Consider the following 20670-nt stretch of genomic DNA (forward strand, 5'->3'; position numbering starts at 1 on the left):
TGCCGTTCACTGTTGCTCCGGAGGAGCTACTCCTACCTCATCCTTCAGGGCCATGTTTTCCCCACCACCGTTCAATTCACTGTGGATTCCATTCATGTTGGCCACCACCTCAGTGTCATCGTAGTTGCTCAACGGATAAATGTCCGCGAACTTGGCCGACAGCGGAGCCACGTCTTCATCGTCACTACAGCTGAGACAAGCACACAGGTCACCTGAGCCTCCTGACAGGTCACTGTCTCCACACTGTTATCCTTCCCCACTTCCACTGACCACCTCTTAGTTAGCCCAACACAAGATCAGCAGTCATGCTCTTTGGGAAGGTGGGGCAAAGCAGAAAAATAAGGAAGCCAGGGAAACTTAGTGTCCTGGTCTAAATTGTTAGCCACCCCAAATAGTCACAATCTTTGATTAAAACTACAGGCATACACAGGTTCTTAGTGTTTGCTTTTATAACCACCAGAATTGCAGAAATAGCCAGTTAAACAAAACATAAACATCAATCTTTCTGTAACAACAAGGTCTGCTTTGGTCAAGTGAGTTATGATCTCAATTAAGCACCAGTTTTAGCAAGATACCCAAGCTTTCAGGACATCAGCCCACAGAGACCACTTCCAGCCTGATTTCCTAGTGTATGGAAAGGGCTGGCACAAGGCTCATGGCTGAGTGAACGCCTCAAGGCACGACCAAACACCCGGGGTCACAGCCCGTCTTCAGCGGCAGCACACAGTGAATGACTTCAAGCAAGCAAAAATCCCAAGACCCGGCCATCTGGGGCCTCTGGTCACCGGTACTCCCCCTCAGCAGGAGTCAGCACACAGCGGCCGTGTGATCTGGGGCTCGGCAGTGAGACACACACAGCACCCACAGGTAAAGGTGCCCCGCTCCCGGGGCCTGCGATGGAGCCCGTGCCTGTGCCCACGCTCACGCTGTCCTCAACTACTACTACCGCCATGGCGAACGGGGGGAGGGTCCGAGAAGAAGGAACTCAGCCATCTTCTCCATGTGATAACCCCAGCACCTGAGGGAGCCAGGAAGCCCGTTCTAGGGACTGAAATCACGGCACACTCGTTGAGCCTTGAGAAATGGCACCAGAGAGAGAACACTGGAGATTTGCAGACCGTAGACTCTGTATTTGGAAGGCACCACTTGTAAGCTGCTGGAGGCTCGGAGAGGGTGGGCTCCCGTGACGAGAGGTAAAGGCTCCCACAGCCAGCGTCAGCCACCAGTGAAGGTGCACGAGGTGCCCACAGCTGACGTCGACAGCAAGGACAACAAGCAGGGATGGCAATTTCCAACTCAAACTTTCATCAGACCACACATTGAACTTGAAGGTTTCTCAATAACTGCATACATGCAGGCTGCAAAACCCTTGGCGCTCTTCCAGCGCCCCTGGGAGAGCACAGCCCAACCCTCCAAAGCAGAGAGTCGCAAAGAGCTCAGACCAGTTCTTATGAGAACTCAGACCCCGAAGGAGAACATCAGAGCGTGTGGGAAACCCTAGCAGAGCAACACCACATGCCTGTCAGCCTGAGGAATGTGTGTCCCTCCCCGGGCAGCGCCTGGGCTCCCAGCACTGCTGGCACGCTGCACACAAGCAGCAGAAACCCACTGCTCTCAGTAACCAGAGACGCCACGTGCAGCCCTTCCGAAGCCTCCACAAACAACAGAGCAGCAGCGCTGAACTCTGAGACCAGTCACCTGCAGCGAGACATGCTGACAGTCCGCTGTGGGGACAGAAGACACTCTCAGTTGCTTGCTAAAGTGATCCTCCGGGCTCTTAGCAAGACCTGGAACAAGCACGAACACTGGCGGACAATGAGGTGGGATGGCAGTGGCTGGTCACCCTCCGAGAGAGTGCGGAGCCGTGAGGCCAGGGTTGGAGACACTTCCCTGCACACCAACGTGTTTCCCTTTACTAGTATTTATGAATTCACTACACTTTTTTTTTCAGGTAATGAAACAGTGTCAAACTGATTTCATGTTTTAGATGTTGCTTAAAACAGCGGAGGGTCCTTTCCCATGGAAAACACTGTAATGCCGTGTAGACAGTCTGTCTGTTTCTCACTACGGGGTCACTTCAGCTCCTGAAGCTTCGCTCCAGAGCAACAACTTACAACGTTGGTGCAGCGCCACTGTCCGTGAGGACCAGTCTGGGATGCTGCTGAACTGCGCTGGGAGAGCTGGAGCCCGAGCCTGAGCTCGCTGAGGACACGCTAGGAGGGCGCATCTCAGAGAGGTAGTCGGGAGCAGAGTCCACTTGGAGGGGGAGCTGGTGGATGTGGAGGTCGTCGGTGACGGGGGGGTCCATGATACCACACGTGAGGATGTGTGAGAGGCTGCAGTCATCACACGCACATCTGGTTGGGAATTAAGGGCAGTCAGCAGAGAGCTCAGGCTGGGGGGCCCGCAGCCGCACCCCACGCCCGCCGCTCACCTTCTCCGGTAGTTGCAGTTGGGGCAGTCGGGCATGCTCAGCCGTGACGACAGCATGTGCCGCACGGTGTCCGTGAAGTTGTTCTCCCCAGCGACGGCTTTCTTACTAGTTAACTGGAGGAGATCATCAAATGGTGGCTCGAATGTGCACGACACTTCCCCTGGCCACGGCCCCCCTTTCTAGTGACGACAGAGATGGTGGAGTCCCTGCTCACTAGCAGCCAGCAGAGACCACTTGCTCCAGCACGCCGGGCAGGACACAGAGGCAGCGGACTCGGGCTGCACTGGCTGGGGCTGAGACACTCAAGGGCCCAGGTACTGCAAACCCCCCAGATGCTCACGCGCAGCAAACAAGCAGCCCTGCCCCCTAACGGCAGATCAGGAGGCGGGGCTGCGCTGCACACCCGACCTTTACCCTCTTGTCTCTGAGCGCTTGAGACTGACGAGCAAAAACCAGCTGGAGGAAGAGACTGACAGTGGAAGGGGGGCCAGACCCGAAACCCATCTCCCACTGACTGTGACCAGGGGTGGCAGGAGCTGGAAGGGCCATGCAACAGGACAGCACACAGAGACCCAGGTACCGTCTGTGCACCTGTGGTGCCCACGGGAATGGGAACGGAGGCGACAGCCAAGGCCAAGGAGCTACAAACTTGTAAGAAAGGCCAAGGGAGGAGACTCAAGAGGAGACTGGGAATCGGTCAGACAAGCAGGAGAGGCGGTGAGGCCACGGGTGGGAGGTCTCGGGAAGCAGGCTTGCATATGCAGCTGAGGGCCCTGAGACCAATCACGGATGATCCCCAGCAAACTCTGCTCAACAGAGTAGCAGAGGATGGAGGACAGCCCTGTCTGGGAGGGGCCCCGTGGGGAAGAGGAGGGAAGGAGACATGGGCCTGGCAGCAGCCACACTGAAGACAGCACCTGATGCTGTCTGAGCAGGGCTGAGCACCGTCCCTGGTCTCAGGCCACAGTCTTCTCCCTCAAAGCGTGAACTGGAGGCGGCACGGCCTGCCTCCCAGGTGACCATGGGTACTCAGCACAACATCACTGGGAAGCACCTAGGGCTCTACGGGCTAGCAGAGGTCACACGGTGAACACCGGTTTTGCCTGTGGGGCATATATGGAAAATTAGGAACGAGGCAGGTAAAATGAGTTTATCTTAAACCCCATCTCCAGCAATGTTTACTAACACTGGCCCTCAAAGGCTCTGCTGGACCAGAGCAGTCAGTGGGGCCCTTCTCTCTGTAAGGAAGGCTGTTTCTTTAAACTGCCCCTCCCACTGACAGCCCTACCTGTTCTTCCAGGAATCTTCTTTGTCTAAAAAGCTCCCAGTCTTCTGTTAACATGCGCTGTTTGGTTTTCATTGCCATCTAGTAAGGGGATGTAAGCAAAAAAACAAAACAACAAAAAAATTAATACCAGCAACAACCAAACAGCACATTCTCAAAGGCAGATTTTTTTAAAATGATAAGTACAGGAAGTCTCGTCTGCGAACACAGGTAGATGCCTCAAACACACTGACCGGTGTTCTGTTTCGGCATCTTATCTGATTTACTCTAAAGCACTCACAAGTCACTTTCTGGCCTAGAAACAGTCACCCAGGCCGCCTGCCGGGGAGGGAGGAGCATTTCCCGCGAAGGTGGAGACAGTGCTCCCCTCCCTGTGCCTCTGACCGAAGGGGAACAAGAAGCACTGGCCATGCGCACACACCACCCATTGACACTGTCTTCCCCAGCTCTGGGAACACATGCCCATCATGTTTTAACTAAATAGCGTAGATGGCTTCCTAATCAAAATCTACTTGGAAATCTGGTTTAAGAAGTAAGGGATGGCCGGTGCCGCGGCTCACTTGGCTAATCCTCCGCCTGCGGTGCTGGCATCCCGGGTTCTAGTCCCGGTTGGGTCGCCGGATTGTCCCAGTTGCTTCTCTTCCAGTCCAACTCTCTGCTGTGGCCAGGGAGTGCAGTGGAGGATGGCCCAAGCCCTTGGGCCCTGCACCTGCATGGGAGACCGGGAGGAAGCACCCGGCTCCTGGCTTCGGATCGGTGCAGCATGCCGGCCACAGCGGCCATTGGAGGGTGAACCAACAGAAGGAAGACCTTTCTCTCTGTCTCTCTCTCACTGTCTAACTGTGCCTGTCAAAAACAAACAAAAAAAAAAGAAGTAAGGGAAATGTGAAACAGATGAATAAATGTAAAGTAAATATTTTTACTGAAAAGGTAGAAGATCTATATTGCTTGTTCTTCCTCCTTGCAAAAATCGTTTGGGGGACCAGCACTGTGGCACAGTGGATGAGCCGCCGGCTGCAATGTTGGCATCCCACAGAGGCACCGGTTCGAGTCCCAACTGCTCCACTTCGATCCAGCTCCCAGCTAATGCCCCTGGGAAAGCAGCAGAGGACAGCCCAAAGCCTTGGGTCCCTGCATCCACATGGGAGACCTGAAGAGGCTCCTGGCTTCGGATCGGCACAGCTCTGGCCATTGCAGCCGATTGGTGAATGAACCAGTGGATGGAAGATCGCTCTCTCTCTCTCTGCCTCTCCTCCTCTCTCTGTGTAAGTCTTTCAAATAAAATAAATAAATCTTTTTTAGAAAACAACTAGGAAAGCTGATTTCTCAACTCATATAACACAGATAAAGGGCAGGAGCTCACTCCACCAGTTAAGACTCCAGTGTCTCATCAGAGCCTTGCCCTGGCCTCCGACTCCAGCCTGGGCAGCAGGTAACGGCTTGAGTAACTGGGTCCCTTTCACTCTCGTGCAAGACCTGGACCGAATTCCTGGCACTAGCCCCAACTGTGGGGAGGAGGGAGAAAAGTCATACAAATCTGACATCTATTCCAGTTTTTTGCTGTAAAAAAAAAGAAGCAGAAACAAAAGTAAACTTTAATTTGCTAAAACACATCGAAGTCTGTGAGGGAAACGTCAAAGGTCACGGTGAAATCGCTAATGCTGGCGTCAATGCTTTCACGTTAGAAGGATCTGACTGTAGCAGAAAACAAACAAGCTCAGATGCTGAAAAGGACGAGAAGAAACTCTGGAAGACGACACCACGTCGGCCACTTAAGCACAGCTGGAGCTGACAGGGTGGAGGCGGCGCCTGTTCCCTGGTCCCAGCAGCAACAGTGCAGGGATCAGTTCCCCCGGAGGTGCTGCTCCTAACAGCCTGCACCACTGTCAAAGGCTGCCTTGTGATCTCAGTAAGAAACACACAGCAAATGAGCTAATGAGAGAAAGGCAAATCATGTTCTTGAATGGAAAGATTCAATACTGGTGCCAGTTTTTCCTTATATGTGTCTGCAGTTTTGGGGAAAAAATTTTCACATAGCTAGTCATACGACTATTGCCTAAGTAAAAAGTTATTTCCAATGCGCTAACAGGAAAGGTAACAAATTTTTTTTTATCTGAGTACAGAACTCAAATTGGGTGTTTGAGAAGTAACATAAACTAAAACCGCCTTGGACAGGCGACTGGCCTGGAGGTCCAGATGCTGCTTGGATACCTACGCCCTACATCAGTGCTGGTCTAGGTCCAGCTCCTCAGAGTGCTGGTCTCAGTCCAGCCCCTTTACTCTGGCCCAGCTTGGACACCTACGCCCTATACCAGAGTGCTGGTCTCAGTCCAGCTCCTCAGAGTGCTGGTCTCAGTCCAGCCCCTTTACTCCTTCTGCTAATGTCATAGCAGGTGATGGCACAGAACTTGAGTCTGTGTCATCCACATGGGGAACCCAGACTGGGTTCAGGGCTCTGGCTTCAGCCTGGCCTGTACCGGCTGTATGGGCATTTGGGGAATAAACTAGCAGATGGGATGAGGGCTCTCTCTTTGCCTTTCATAGAAAATATAAAAATGCCTAAACCCACAAAAACCAATAACCAATCTCCTCCTCTTTGACCTTCTTTCACATACTTTGAGTAAAATTAATTATTTGGGGAGAGAACAAATTTGGGTAGCTACTGTAGGCCTCTGTGTATGTCCAGCAATGAAGGGCCCGGCCTAGCTGAGGCCCTGAGGACCTCCTGTCACCCACAGACATGGCTCAGGCACTGACAATGCAGTTCTGGACACACTGCCTGGCACGGTGCTGGGGAAAGGCCCACCTGCCTTTAGCTAAGTCATCTTAAGTCTATCACTTTCCCGAAATTACCCAAGAGCCACAGGTTGCTCACAGCCTCAGAAACAAACACGGACACAAGGTGCTGGGGAAGTCAGGGGTCAACCAGGCGAATGGCACTGACGCCTGAGGGGGAAATGCCAAAGCCAGGGGGGAGGAGGAGGAGTCAGGTGGAGGAGTTCCCAGACCCTCAGCCCCTCGTGACAGGCCAGCATCCTCTGAGCAGGCCAGGCCCAGCACTGCTCACACACACACGGGCCTGTGTGCATCTTGGCCCACAGACAAGTGCCTTCCCAGAGGTGCTCTGCAAAACCTGGACTAGCAGGAAGCACCGGGCACAGAGGCCATCAGCCCCCATCAGGGATGGGTGTGTGGTGTGTGGCTCCAATGCCGTCAGCATAGGAGGCCTCTCAGCCACTCAGTCCAGGCACATCCCACACTCCTCTTCTGTGTCAGCCTACCACAAGGGCCCTGTCCACGAGCCCAGTGTGGGAACGCCTCCCCTGCAGAATCTCCTCATGACTCCTGCTAGTGTCCGGATACCATGCCCTGCGGCTGGCTGGGTCAAAGTGAACATCTCCTTCACAGTGGTCACACCTCAGGTGCTCAGAGCAGCTGCCTCGAGTCTCTTATGGCCCTGCCTGGCAGGGTCCAGTCTGGTCAGGGATGCCCAGAGGACAGACAGCCCACTTTTTTTTTTTTTTTTTTTTTTTGGCGCACTGCGACCAGAGCACCGCGCTGATCCGAAGCCAGGAGCCAGGTGCTTCTCCTGGTCTCCCATGGGGTGCAGGGCCCAAGCACTTGGGCCATCCTCCACTGCCTTCCCGGGCCATAGCACAGAGATGGCCTGGAAGAGGGGCAACCGGGACAGAATCCGGCGCCCCGACCGGGACTAGAACCCGGTGTGCTGGCGCCGCAAGGTGGAGGATTAGCCTGTTGAGCCGCGGCACCGGCCAGACAGCCCACTTATCACCACGCTGAACCCAGGGCCTTCCGCGTGCTCTGTCCCTTGACTTTAGATCTCCATGGACGCAGCAGGACTCAGCTTCTCAATGCGCACCTCGACCAGTGCCGCCAGTCCTAACCGAGATGTGCCCTGGGCCAACGGCAAACAGCGCCTGGTGCAGCCGGGGTGTGCTGCACGCCCCAGTGACGTCACCGTGCATGCTGACCCTGCGGGCCTCAGGCAGCGCACCTGGCTTGCTGCAGTCAAGCACCCCCGGGGCCTCACTCCTCTCCCAGTCCAGTGGCCCTGCTGAGGACGGGCTGAGGGCCGCAGCCCTCGTGAAGACAGGCAGGGTCCCTGGGGGCGGGTTTCCATGACGCTGGCAGGACGGAGACTCGGCGGTCACTCGGGTAGAGATGCGTCTCTCTGGAGCTGAGCCCTCCGCACCCTTCACTGGTCCCTGCCTGAGCTCAGCAGCACCGGCATGCCCGTCTCCACTGCTGACCTGAAAGCTCCTGCCTCGCGCACCTCACTGCCCTCTTCAAGGTCAGAGGACCTCACCAGCTTCCTTCCACACGTGCGTGGCGTCCAATCTTCCCTTTCTTCTTAAGGTCTTTTCTTTTTTACAGACAATTGGTGACCCAACATCGCTGTAAGCCAGAGGTCTCACAGCCTCTGCGACCTCCTTGCTCTCCGTAAACCCCAGGGCTCGCTGCCGCAGGGATCGTCTCCGTAGGCCGCTCACTAACCAGTCTCGCATGATTCACACACAAGGAACGACTTATCACAGTTCTGTTTTCTAAAAATGGCACACCCACAATCTCATACAATGAAACACAGGTGGGAGCCTGAACGCCAGGGAGAAGAGAGGCCTGAGGACTCATGGGAAAATCTGCCATTGCAGGGTCCTCTTTGGGGCTCAAGACCCCAAGACGCTGTTACTGCCACACCCGAGGACACAGCATGTGGAGGCCACCACTTTCTGGACAGAAGCTGCAGCTGCCCGCCCCTAGCCCAGGCCCCTCCCAGCCCAGAACAGGCAGCTCCTGAAGCTGGGCTGCTGTCACGGAGGTGCTAGAGGGGGCGGCTGCCTGGACATGCAGGGCTTCACGAGGCAGGCTGCACAGGTGCTCCTGCAGCTGGTGGTGCTGCACTGCCCATCAGCCGCCCCTCGCAAGCCCTGCAGATCCTGAGCCTGCTCCAGCCTCTGCCAAACGCAGTCTGTCAAGTCGCTCAGTTAGAGTCCTGCACCCACAGTGGCTGACCAGAATCACTGCCAGTGACAAGCTACAGCTTCAGAGAAAGTGTATGGCTGCAAACACACGAACTAGGGATACAGTCACTTTGAAGAAATCACAAAACAAGTTCTCCCCAGCCCTGCCAGGACAGGACACACAGGACACACAGCATGGGCATAGCCTGCGTGAGTGACAGTGGGCGTGTCGCACCTGGGAAGGACCTAACCAACCACTGCCACCACACCACAAGCACCCCCAGCAATGGCCATCTGTGGCACCAGACAGTTCCGTCCCCTCTGGACAGTCAGCGGCTGACGTAGGTTAGCTGTACCTGCACCGGGCACTCACCTGCTCGTCCACATAGGCATCTATCCTCTTCTGGCACTCCAGCCACTCCTCCGCCACCCTGCGCAGCTCCTCCTCGGAGCGCTGGTACCGCTGTAACAAGGTGCTGTACGTGTCCTCACTGCAGGTGTCGTGCGTGGTGCTTCCTAGCCTGGGAGGAAGGAGGCCTTGTAGCACAAGCAAGAGCCCAAGGGTTCTAAGCCAGACCCAGAGATGCCGCCTCCTGCTGCTGCTGCCCTCTCCCAGGGCCGAAAGGGGCGCACCACACAGCACAGCACCGCGGCACTGCTGCGAGAGCTCACAGGCAGCAGTGCCTTCCAACTAAAGATAGGTTTTCTAAAGAAATGCATTTTCTTCGTTCCTAAACATGTCAATATGTGAACTAAAATAATCGGAATAAAGACATCTTGATCAGGATTATCCAGAATCAAAGACAACATTTATAGCAAATCTAGAGTAAAAAGATTATGTGCAGGGTTAGAAAGTACCACAGTTCACATGAAACACCAGAAACTACCCACAGGGAATCCCTTAAATACCCCACTGTCCACCTACACACAAAGACACCAGGGAACCAGGCACAGGTCACACATTTCATAGTCATGTCCACTCACGCTCACATGTGCTTATCCATGTATGTATATGCATGCACACATGTATGTGCTTTGAAATGAAAATATGCCCGTGTTAGGCAAACATGAGCAAGCACCATGCTTCAACATGTATTATGTGTGGATACAGGAAAAAAACTGTTAAGAAACACTCAATTATTTACAGTACCTACCTCTATGTTTTCAGAAATATATTTGTAATGACAATCTAGTAATTTTATAAGAAAAGTAAACAACACAGCTGCTCTAACCGCAAAATCTCTTCATGGGCAGAAGCGGATGGCAGTGACCGCCTCTCCCCCGACCTCCTTTCCCCTTGAGGGTCACAACTGTAACTACTGTGTGGAAAGGGAGTGTGCGCCCACCGGCTCAGGCGAGGCTCGGAACCCCCCACTGCAGTGCGAAAGGGAGTGTGCACCCACCGGCTCAGGCGAGGCTCGGAACCCCCCACTGCAGTGCGAAAGGGAGTGTGCGCCCACCGGCTCAGGCGAGGCTCGGAACCCCCCACTGCAGTGGGAAAGGGAGTGTGCGCCCACGGGCTCAGGCGAGGCTCGGACCCTCCCACTGCAGTGCGAAAGGGAGTGTGCGCCCACCGGCTCAGGCGAGGCTCGGACCCTCCCACTGCAGAGCTGTGACAGCTCACACCGTCTCTGCAGGCGACCACTCTGCTGAGTGACGCCAGGGACTCAGGGCACTCCCCAGCCTGCTGCAGCTTCTCACTGGCCCAGCACTCGGCACGCTTGGCCTAATGAAAGCAGAGGGACCAGCCTGCAATCACCAGGGCTTCAGAACCCACGGGTGAACAAGGACGCAGAGTCCGGGGCACCAAGGGGACACGGAAGAGAGCTGCCAATGTGCATCTAGTCCCTAAGAGAGCCATGGCCTGGGAGCTCCTGGGCACCTTCAGACCTCTGTGCTCCACCCTCCTCCCACTCCCCGCCTGTCAGGAGCCACAGCACGAACCACACCATGCCCCTCAAGCCGAGTGTGGAGTACTGTCAAGGCAAAGCACGGCATTTCCTTTCCTCTCTCTTATTTATGAGAATTGTAATAATTGTCTACCAGTGTATACTGAAACGCCTCACTGCGTGACCCGCAGGTGTTCAGCCCTCAGCCCTGCTACTCCCTCCGAGAACGCAGCACGCGGCAGCGTGTGTGCGGGGCTGCTGGCTCAGCCTCGGTACCTGATCTGGGACAACAGCGCCGGCAAGCTGCTCTGCAGAAGCGGCTCTGAAAAGACGAGATTTTCAAACAGGTGCTTGTTATGCAGCTCCCAGGTAACCTGGAACTTCTTCAGATGTTCATTCTCCTAATAAAAAAAGGAAAAAAGAGAAATATGAGATGTAGTAAACTGACGCAGACTTCAAAACCCCTAGCTAGCCTCTCTAGCTACACTGCTCCACACAGGCCCAGAGGGGCTGTCACCCCAGAGCTCCCAAAGCACACATGCATCCCGCGCCCTGATGACAGGATGTTCAGCCTCAGCTGCCTTCCAGATAACCCCCACACCAGACAGACGGACACGCGGGACGGCCGCAGCCATCGGGTGGTCGTCTTACAATCAGGCTGTCAGGTGTAGGGGAAGCCATGCTATTCAAACAGCTGAAATGCATACAAATTTCTTGATGGCAAAGAACCGTAATTTTCTTGCTTATTTTAAGAAATCTCCCGGCCGGCACCACGGCTCACTAGGCTAATCCTCCACTTGCGGCGCCAGTACCCCGGGTTCTAGTCCCGGTTGGGGCGCTGGATTCTATCCCGGTTGCCCCTCTTCTAGTCCAGCTCTCTGCGGTGGCCCGGGAGTGCAGTGGAGGATGGCCCAAGTGCTTGGGCCCTGCACCCGCATGGGAGACCAGGAGAAGCACCTGGCTCCTAGCTTCGGATCGGCGCAGCACGCTGGCCGTAGCAGCCATTTGGGGGGGTGAACCAATGGAAGGAAGACCTCTCTCTCTCTCTCACTAACTGTGTCTGTCTATCTAAATAAATAAATAAATAAATAAATAAAATCTCCCGTTCTGGGGCTGGTGCTGTGGTGTAGTGGATGTAAGTGCTGCCTGCATTGCTGGCATACCATATGGGCACCGGTTCAAGTCTCAGCTGCTTTACCTCCAAGCCAGCTCTCTGGGCCCCTGCACTCATGTGGGAGACCTGGAAGAAGCTGCAGGCTCCTGGCTTAGGATCGGCCCTGCTCTGGCCACTGTGGCCATTTCAGCAGTGAAGCAGTGATGGAAGACCTTTCTCTCCCTCTGCCTCTCTGTAACTCTGCCTTTCAAATAAAGAAATACATCTAAAAAAAAAAAAAAAAAGAAAGAAAGAAAGGAAAGGAAGGGAGGGAGGAAAAAAAGGAAAGGAAAGGGAGAAAGAGAGGAAAGGACCATGGGAAGGGCGGGCGGGCCGGGCCTCCCATTCTGGAAGATGGAAATCATTTCTCCACTAGTGACAGCCCGGCACAGGGAAGAAGGTCTTTCTGCTTACTGTAAATGCGGATAATACTGTGAAACCTTCTGGGAGGACCCAGGCTTCACCAAGGGTGCCGTCCAGAGATGAGCACTGTCTCAGGGCAAGATCAGGGAGCTGATGGCACCACTGCCTCTCCGTGGTGTGCTCTCGCAGGTGAGTCTTGCTACAACAATGTGCACCCAGTCCGTGCTCCGGCCTGTGCGCTCCACGTGCGTAACCGTGCTAGGGTCGTGTGACATCTCGGGGTCAACACTCCTGACTCAAACAACGGACAGCTCTGGAAACTCCGTGACTACAAATCAGAATGTGTCTCCTCGGACGAGGCTGCTCACGTGTACAGCTTAGTCAAACCGAATGGACAGCTCGCAAATGAATCACAAGAACACCCGTAACTCTGTCACCTGACAACCAAGGGGGCAGAGGGGCAGAGAGAACAAGTCACAATCATAAATTTCTTTTTTTTTTTTTGAAAGGCAGAGTGGATAGTGAGAGAGACAGAGAGAAAGGTCTTCCTTTTGCTGTTGGTTCACCCTCCAATGGCCGCTGCGGTCAGCTCATCGCGCTGATCAGGAGCCAGGTGCTTCTCCTGGTCTCCCATGGGGTGCAGGGCCCAAGCACTTGGGCCATCCTCCACTGCCTTTCCGGGCCATAGCAGAGAGCTGGCCTGGAAGAGGGGCAACCGGGATAGAATCCGGCGCCCCAACCGGGACTAGAACCTGGTGTGCCAGCGCCGCAAGGTGGAGGATTAGCCTGTTAAGCCACGGCGCCGGCCACAATCATAAATTTCTGCTCCTGAAAACAAACAGGCAGAGAAGATGCAGAGAGCACACTAGCGACCCTGCAGGACGCTCAGGAGCCTGGGTTTGCTAGGCTCAGCAGCGACTCCACGACATTTGCAGAAAACCTCACACCTTCATTTTGCGAGTATTTCGAGTTCTCCTCCCAGATGTGAATCCATCCCTGCCTCCCAGGAAGCACCCCCAGGGCCGCGGGAGACCAGAGTGTGACGACTCCTGAAGTCGGCCCAGGCCCGGAATGCCACACCGCTAGGCAGGAGGATGTTTACAACAGCGCGCCAGGTCTACACTGCACAGGCCCTGTGCACGCGGCGGGTCACTGCGGATCCGCAGGCAGCAGGGGAGGGGCCCACAGGTGCGTTTCCCAGCAGAGGCCCATTTCCGGGCGCCATTCTTTCTATCTGATGCGGTCAGAAGAGCAGGGGCTGGGGTGGCCACAGGGAGCCAGGCAGGGCCAGCAGGGAAGGAGCCGGCAGAGTTCACACAGCAAGCAGCCCTGCTGCTGTGAAGGTCAGTGGCACCGTCTGTCCTCCTCCCAAGATCTGAACTTCCAAGAAAAAGCCAGAAATGTCGAAAACTGCATCTGCCACTGTGGGGCTGAAGGCTTCTGCGCTTTGCGCCGAGATCGGCGTCGACACCGACCGTCATTTCTCAACACTAAACGACGAGATGTGTTCCATCAGGCGAGGTGCACCATTCAGGAGTCTTCCAGACGGCCTACACATCACGCTGGAGTTCACGCCGGAGGGCAGGACCCAGTCCGAAGGGGGCCAGCCCAGCGGAGCTTCACGCCGGAGGGCAGGACCCAGTCCGAAGGGGGCCAGCCCAGCGGAGCTTCACGCCGGAGGGCAGGACCCAGTCCGAAGGGGCCAGCCCAGCGGAGCTTCACGCCGGAGGGCAGGACCCAGTCCGAAGGGGGCCAGCCCAGCGGAGCTTCACGCCGGAGGGCAGGACCCACTCCGAAGAAGCCAGCCCAGCGGATGCCAGCCCAGCAGAGGACTGGAACTCAGATCCCAACTGCCACCCTCGGGACACTCCGAAGCTGTCATCTAGTTTCCAAGGCCACAGTGACCGCAGAAGGCTCCTGAGACAGCCCGGCTCTTTCAGCTGTCTCTCTGTGTGGGACTGGGATGGCCTCAGTAACTTCAACCCAGACCGCCTGTGACAGCAGGCTCGACACAGACCGCCTGTGACACAGACGCACACAGAGCACCTGTGACAGCAGGCTCGACACAGAGCACCTGTGACAGAAACACACAGACCACCTGTGACAGCAGGCTCGACACAGAGCACCTGTGACACAGACGCACACAGACCACCTGGGACAGACACACAGAGACCACCTGTGACAGCAGGCTCGACACAGACCACCTGTGACAGACACACAGAGACCACCTGTGACAGCAGGCTCGACACAGACACACACAGACCACCTGTGACACAGACGCACACAGACCACCTGGGACAGCAGACTCAACACAGACGCACACAGACCACCTGTGACAAGACGCACACAGACCACCTGTGACAGCAGGCTCAACGCAGACGCACACAGACCACCTGTGACAGCAGACTCAACACAGACACACACAGACCACCTGTGACAGCAGACTCAACACAGACACACACAGACACACACAGACCACCTGTGACACAGACACACACAGACCACCTGGGACAGCAGGCTCAACACAGACACACACAGACCACCTGTGACACAGACGCACACAGACCACCTGTGACAGCAGGCTCAACACAGACGCACACAGACCACCTGTGACAGCAGACTCAACACAGACACACACAGACACACACAGACCACCTGTGACACAGACCACCTGTGACAGCAGGCTCAACACAGACACACACAGACCACCTGTGACAGCAGGCTCAACACAGACACACACAGACCACCTGTGACAGCAGGCTCAACACAGACGCACACAGACCACCTGTGACAGCAGGCTCAACACAGACGCACACAGACCACCTGTGACAGCAGGCTCAACACAGACACACACAGACCACCTGTGACAATAGGCTCAACACAGACACACACAGACCACCTGTGACAGCAGACTCAACACAGACGCACACAGACCACCTGTGACAGCAGGCTCAACACAGACGCACACAGACCACCTGTGACAGCAGGCTCAACACAGACGCACACAGACCACATGTGACAATAGGCTCAACACAGACACACACAGACCACCTGTGACAGCAGACTCAACACAGACGCACACAGACCACCTGTGACACAGACGCACACAGACCACCTGTGACAGCAGGCTCAACACAGACGCACACAGACCACATGTGACAGCAGGCTCAACACAGACGCACACAGACCACCTGTGACACAGACACACACAGACCACCTGTGACAGCAGGCTCAACACAGACGCACACAGACCACCTATGACAGCAGGCTCGACACAGACACACACAGACCACCTGTGACAGCAGGCTCGACACAGACGCACACAGACCACCTATGACAGCAGGCTCGACACAGAGCACCTGTGACACAGACGCACACAGACCACCTGTGACAGCAGACTCAACACAGACGCACACAGACCACCTGTGACAGCAGACTCAACACAGACGCACACAGACCACCTGTGACAGCTGGCTCAACACAGACGCACACAGACCGCCTGTGACAGCAGGCTCAACACAGACGCACACAGACCACCTGTGACACAGACGCACACAGACCACCTGTGACAGCAGACTCAACACAGACGCACACAGACCACCTATGACAGCAGGCTCGACACAGACACACACAGACCACCTGTGACAGCAGGCTCAACACAGACGCACACAGACCGCCTGTGACAGCAGGCTCAACACAGACGCACACAGACCACCTGTGACACAGACACACACAGACCACCTGTGACAGCAGGCTCAACACAGACGCACACAGACCACCTATGACAGCAGGCTCGACACAGACACACACAGACCACCTGTGACAGCAGGCTCGACACAGACGCACACAGACCACCTATGACAGCAGGCTCGACACAGAGCACCTGTGACACAGACGCACACAGACCACCTGTGACAGCAGGCTCAACACAGACGCACAGACCACCTGTGACAGCTGGCTCAACACAGACGCACACAGACCGCCTGTGACAGCAGGCTCAACACAGACACACACAGACCACCTGTGACAGCAGGCTCAACACAGACGCACACAGACCACCTGGGACAGCAGGCTCAACACAGACACACACAGACCACCTGTGACACAGACACACACAGACCACCTGTGACAGCAGGCTCAACACAGACACACACAGACCGCCTGTGACAGCAGGCTCGACACAGACGCACACAGACCACCTGTGACAGCAGGCTCGACACAGACGCACACAGACCACCTGTGACAGCAGGCTCGACACAGACGCACACAGACCACCTGTGACAGCAGGCTCAACGCAGACGCACACAGACCACCTGTGACAGCAGACTCAACACAGACACACACAGACCACCTGTGACAGCAGGCTCAACACAGACGCACACAGACCACCTGGGACAGCAGGCTCAACACAGACACACACAGACCACCTGTGACACAGACACACACAGACCACCTGTGACAGCAGGCTCAACACAGACACACACAGACCGCCTGTGACAGCAGGCTCAACACAGACACACACAGACCACCTATGACAGCAGGCTCGACACAGAGCACCTGTGACACAGACCACCTGTGACAGCAGGCTCAACACAGACACACACAGACCGCCTGTGACAGCAGGCTCAACACAGACACACACAGACCACCTGTGACAGCAGGCTCAACACAGATGCAACCCCAAAAATCCAACTGCTGGACAACAAAGACTGGCAAAACCATTAAGGGTACCACTCTTCTAAATCTTTTTTTTTGAAAAGTTTACTTTTTAATGTAAAATATGTTACTTATGTCATGGCTGCTCCACTTCCAATCCAGTTCCCTGCTCATGTGCCTGGGAAAGCAGCAGAAGATGGCCCAGTGTGGGAGATCCTGAAGAAGCCCCTGGCTCCAGCCTGGCCCAGCCCTGGCTGTTGCAGCCATTTGGGGAGTGAACCACAGGTAGACAATCTTTCTGTCTCTGTAACTCTGACTTTCAGATAAATAAAATAAATCTTTAAAAAGAATATGCTATTATGTTATTATTTAATAAGTTTAGATGGCTTACCAAACATTTAAAACATTTCCCAGTTTTAATTTCAATACAATAAACACTGATATAAGCCATACAAACGAAAGCTCTTTGAGTCCTCAAGTTTAAGCATAAAGGGGCCGGAGAACCACCTGCTCCCAGACCCAGACCGCCTCCTAAGGGGCCGGAGAACCACCTGCTCCCAGGCCCAGACCGCCTCCTAAGGGGCCGGAGAACCACCTGCTCCCAGGCCCAGACCGCCTCCTAAGGGGCCGGAGAACCACCTGCTCCCAGGCCCAGACCGCCTCCTAAGGGGCCGGAGAACCACCTGCTCCCAGGCCCAGACCGCCTCCTAAGGGGCCGGAGAACCACCTGCTCCCAGGCCCAGACCGCCTCCTAAGGGGCCGGAGAACCACCTGCTCCCAGGCCCAGACCGCCTCCTAAGGGGCCGGAGAACCACCTGCTCCCAGGCCCAGACCGCCTCCTAAGGGGCCGGAGAACCACCTGCTCCCAGGCCCAGACCGCCTCCTAAGGGGCCGGAGAACCACCTGCTCCCAGGCCCAGACCGCCTCCTAAGGGGCCGGAGAACCACCTGCTCCCAGGCCCAGACCGCCTCCTAAGGGGCCGGAGAACCACCTGCTCCCAGACCCAGACCGCCTCCTAAGGGGCCGGACCTGCTCCCAGACCCAGACCGCCTCCTAAGGGGCCGGAGAACCACCTGCTCCCAGACCCAGACCACCTCCTAAGGGGCTGGAGAACCACCTGCTCCCAGACCCAGACCACCTCCTAACCCCGTTCTGGAAGGCCTTCCGGCACAGGTCGCCGGGCAGCACAGTTAAGGACGCTGCTCCACACAAAGAAGGCTGCCGAGTCCTCAACCCCACACCACAATATGATTTTTAAGATGAACTGCCATTGTTTGACAGTAAGAAATTACTAGTTTTCACGGGTGTGATGATGGACTGACGACATAATGTAATGTGATGTCTACTTTTAGAGATGTGTGTTAGAATATTCTTGGACAAAAAGACCTAGCGTTTGCGACTTGCTCTGAGCTCCTTTATCAGAGAGGAGGTGGAAGGAAAGGGAGAGAGAGGCACAAGGAAGTCAATGTGACTGAACACAGCTAAGCGCGAATCAGAGAGGGCAGAGATCTGGCGTTAGTCTCTGTTTGGAACTCACAATTACGCAATCAGAACATCATACAATTTAAAACAAATACCCATATTCTGTTTTTGAGATCACTCTTTCTTTGATGTTTCAAAGATGTTGCTACATCTAGGTAAGGATTTTAATTTAATTAATTAATTTATTTGAAAGTCAGAGTTGGGGCCGGTGCTGTGGCGCAGTGGGTTAACACCCTGGCCTGCAGTGCCGGCATCCCATATGGGCACCAGTTCGAGTCCCAGCGGCTCCACTTCTGATCCAGCTCTCTGCTATGGCCTGGGAAAGCAGTGGAAGATGGCCCAAGTCCTTGGGCCCCTGCACTCATGTAGGAGACCCAGAGGAAACTCCCAGCTCCTGGGTTCAGATCGGCGCAGCTCCAGCCATTGCAGCCAGTTAGGGAGTGAACCATCAAATGGAGGACCTCGCACTCTCTCTCTCTGCCTCTCCTCTCTCTGTGTAACTCTGAATTTCAAAACAAATCTTAAAAAATAAAGTAAAAATTAAAAAAAAAAATGGCTCACTTGACGTTTAAAAAAAAAAAGTCAGTTACAGAGAGAGAGATTTTCCATCTACTGGTTCACTACCCTGATGGGCATAAAGGCCAGAGCTGGGCCAGGCTGGAGTGAGGAGCCAGAAGCTAGGAGCTTCATCTGGATCTCCCACGTGACAGCGCACTTGGGCCATCTTCTGCTTCCTTCCTCAGGCCACTGGCAGGGAGCTGGACTGGAAATGGAGCAGCTGGGACATGAACTATGCCCACAGCAGATGCCAATGTTGCAGGTGGTGGCTTTGCCCATTATGGCACAACCCCATTCCGTAGGCAATGATTTTAAATTTTATTTTATTTGAAAAATTTGACAGGCTTCCTTGACTCAGACTGGTGTCAACAATGAAGGACATCTGTCAGTCATCATCTCTACCCTCATTCTAATTGTGCTCTGAAGCCTGGCGGGTGACGAGCCTCACGGTGTACGCGGGGCTCTGCTGCGCTCCTGTGCTTCGGCTCCTGGAGCTACAGTCTGCAGAGCTCCTTCAGCTCTTTCTTCCAACTCACCAGTTCTCTTCAATCTATAGATTAATAAGCTATTTTAAAATGCATTGTTTTCTATTTCTAGGGTTTTTTTAAAAGCAAATCTTAATAATCACTGTTCAGAGTTTTAATCCTTAACTCATACTTTTAAAGCTTTGTATTTCCTTAACACAGTAAACACAGCGCCTTTATATTTTTGATATAAAACTGTGCCTGGTGCACCTGCAGGTTCTCATCTGTCGTGCCTTAAACGCTGTATTCTGTGATGTCTCCTCACCATGAGCTGCTCACTCTAGAGGTTTTACCTATGTAAATTCTGAGGTCAGACTGAAGGTCAAGCCTCCCAAAAGCTTTCTTTTTTCTTTTTAAAGATTTTATTTATTTATTTGAGAGGCAGAGTTCAGAGGAAGGACTTCCATTCGCTGGTTCACTCCCCAAATGGCTGCAATGGCCGGGTGCAGGGACCCAAGCACTTGGGCCACCCCTCACTGCTTTCCTAGGCCACAGCAGCGAGCTGGAGCAGCTGAGGTATGAACGGTGTCCATGCGGGATGCCGGCGCCCAGGTGGAGACGTAGCCCACCAGGCCACCGCGCCGGCTGCTCAAAGGCTTTGCACAGCTGCCCGAGCGGACAGCAGCCCCGTGCCTCTGTGACATACCTTCTGAGCACGTGTCCAGCCTACGAGCCCATGGGCAATGAAATCCCTGCTGCACCACCCAGGGCCATGACGGGTTTGCGTCTGCTGTTCCTTCAGAAGCTGCCACTTTCTCCTTCACCACCGTGCTGTGGTTTTCATCATCAGTGGCCCAGCAGTATGGGCTGATCCCAACCAGGGCTGGCCTGAAGTTCTGTCTCCTAATCCCTGAAGCAGACGTTGGCCTTTAAGCACATCCACGTCTCGAGGATACCAGCTTTCGACTGATTTTTCACCACTAGGACTTCTTCCCTCTCACACCACCTTGACTATGTCTTTACATATTTTATCTCATGCTACCCAGTACATGTATCTGTTTCCCTTAGAGAAAGGAGTAACTCCAGGCACACAGTCTGCTGTGCCACCAGAAACCACAGTGGTTTCTGTGTGTAAACAAAGTGAAATAAAACACTGATCACACAGCTATATTTTGTGCTTAAGAACTGATGAATGCTTTTCAAATTACCAGGAAACGTCCCACAGAAATGGAAGGATCTGCTGCCATGAGCCTGCTGCAGGCTACGTGGGCGGCTTCCTGACCGCATCTTGCTCTACCCTCCTCAGGGAGGCTGGAGGCCGCCAGGCCAGGCAGGCAGGGAGCGCTGGACCTGGGCCCTTGCTCTCGGGATGCAGCGTGGGCAGAGTGAAGGTGGTGGCTCTGGACT

At 54.8% G+C, this 20670-nt stretch overlaps 1 protein-coding gene across 3 annotated transcripts in view; it reads right to left on the bottom strand.

Annotated features, from left to right (window-relative positions):
* LOC133774848 (E3 ubiquitin-protein ligase RNF4) overlaps nt 1-20670 on the bottom strand; it is a 222394-nt gene that overhangs the window by 61839 nt on the left and 139885 nt on the right. For all 3 annotated transcript variants that reach the window (XM_062212773.1, XM_062212771.1, XM_062212774.1), the window contains 6 exons: nt 10864-10988; nt 9072-9219; nt 3723-3800; nt 2435-2547; nt 2115-2357; nt 37-190 (listed from right to left, as the gene is read on the bottom strand). In XM_062212773.1, the coding sequence (XP_062068757.1) occupies nt 37-190; nt 2115-2357; nt 2435-2547; nt 3723-3800; nt 9072-9219; nt 10864-10988 (861 nt within the window). The remainder of the gene's footprint in view (nt 1-36; nt 191-2114; nt 2358-2434; nt 2548-3722; nt 3801-9071; nt 9220-10863; nt 10989-20670) is intronic.

The sequence above is a fragment of the Lepus europaeus genome, chromosome 16 (genome assembly GCF_033115175.1).
Source record: "Lepus europaeus isolate LE1 chromosome 16, mLepTim1.pri, whole genome shotgun sequence".
In the NCBI taxonomy this organism is placed as follows: domain Eukaryota; kingdom Metazoa; phylum Chordata; class Mammalia; order Lagomorpha; family Leporidae; genus Lepus; species Lepus europaeus.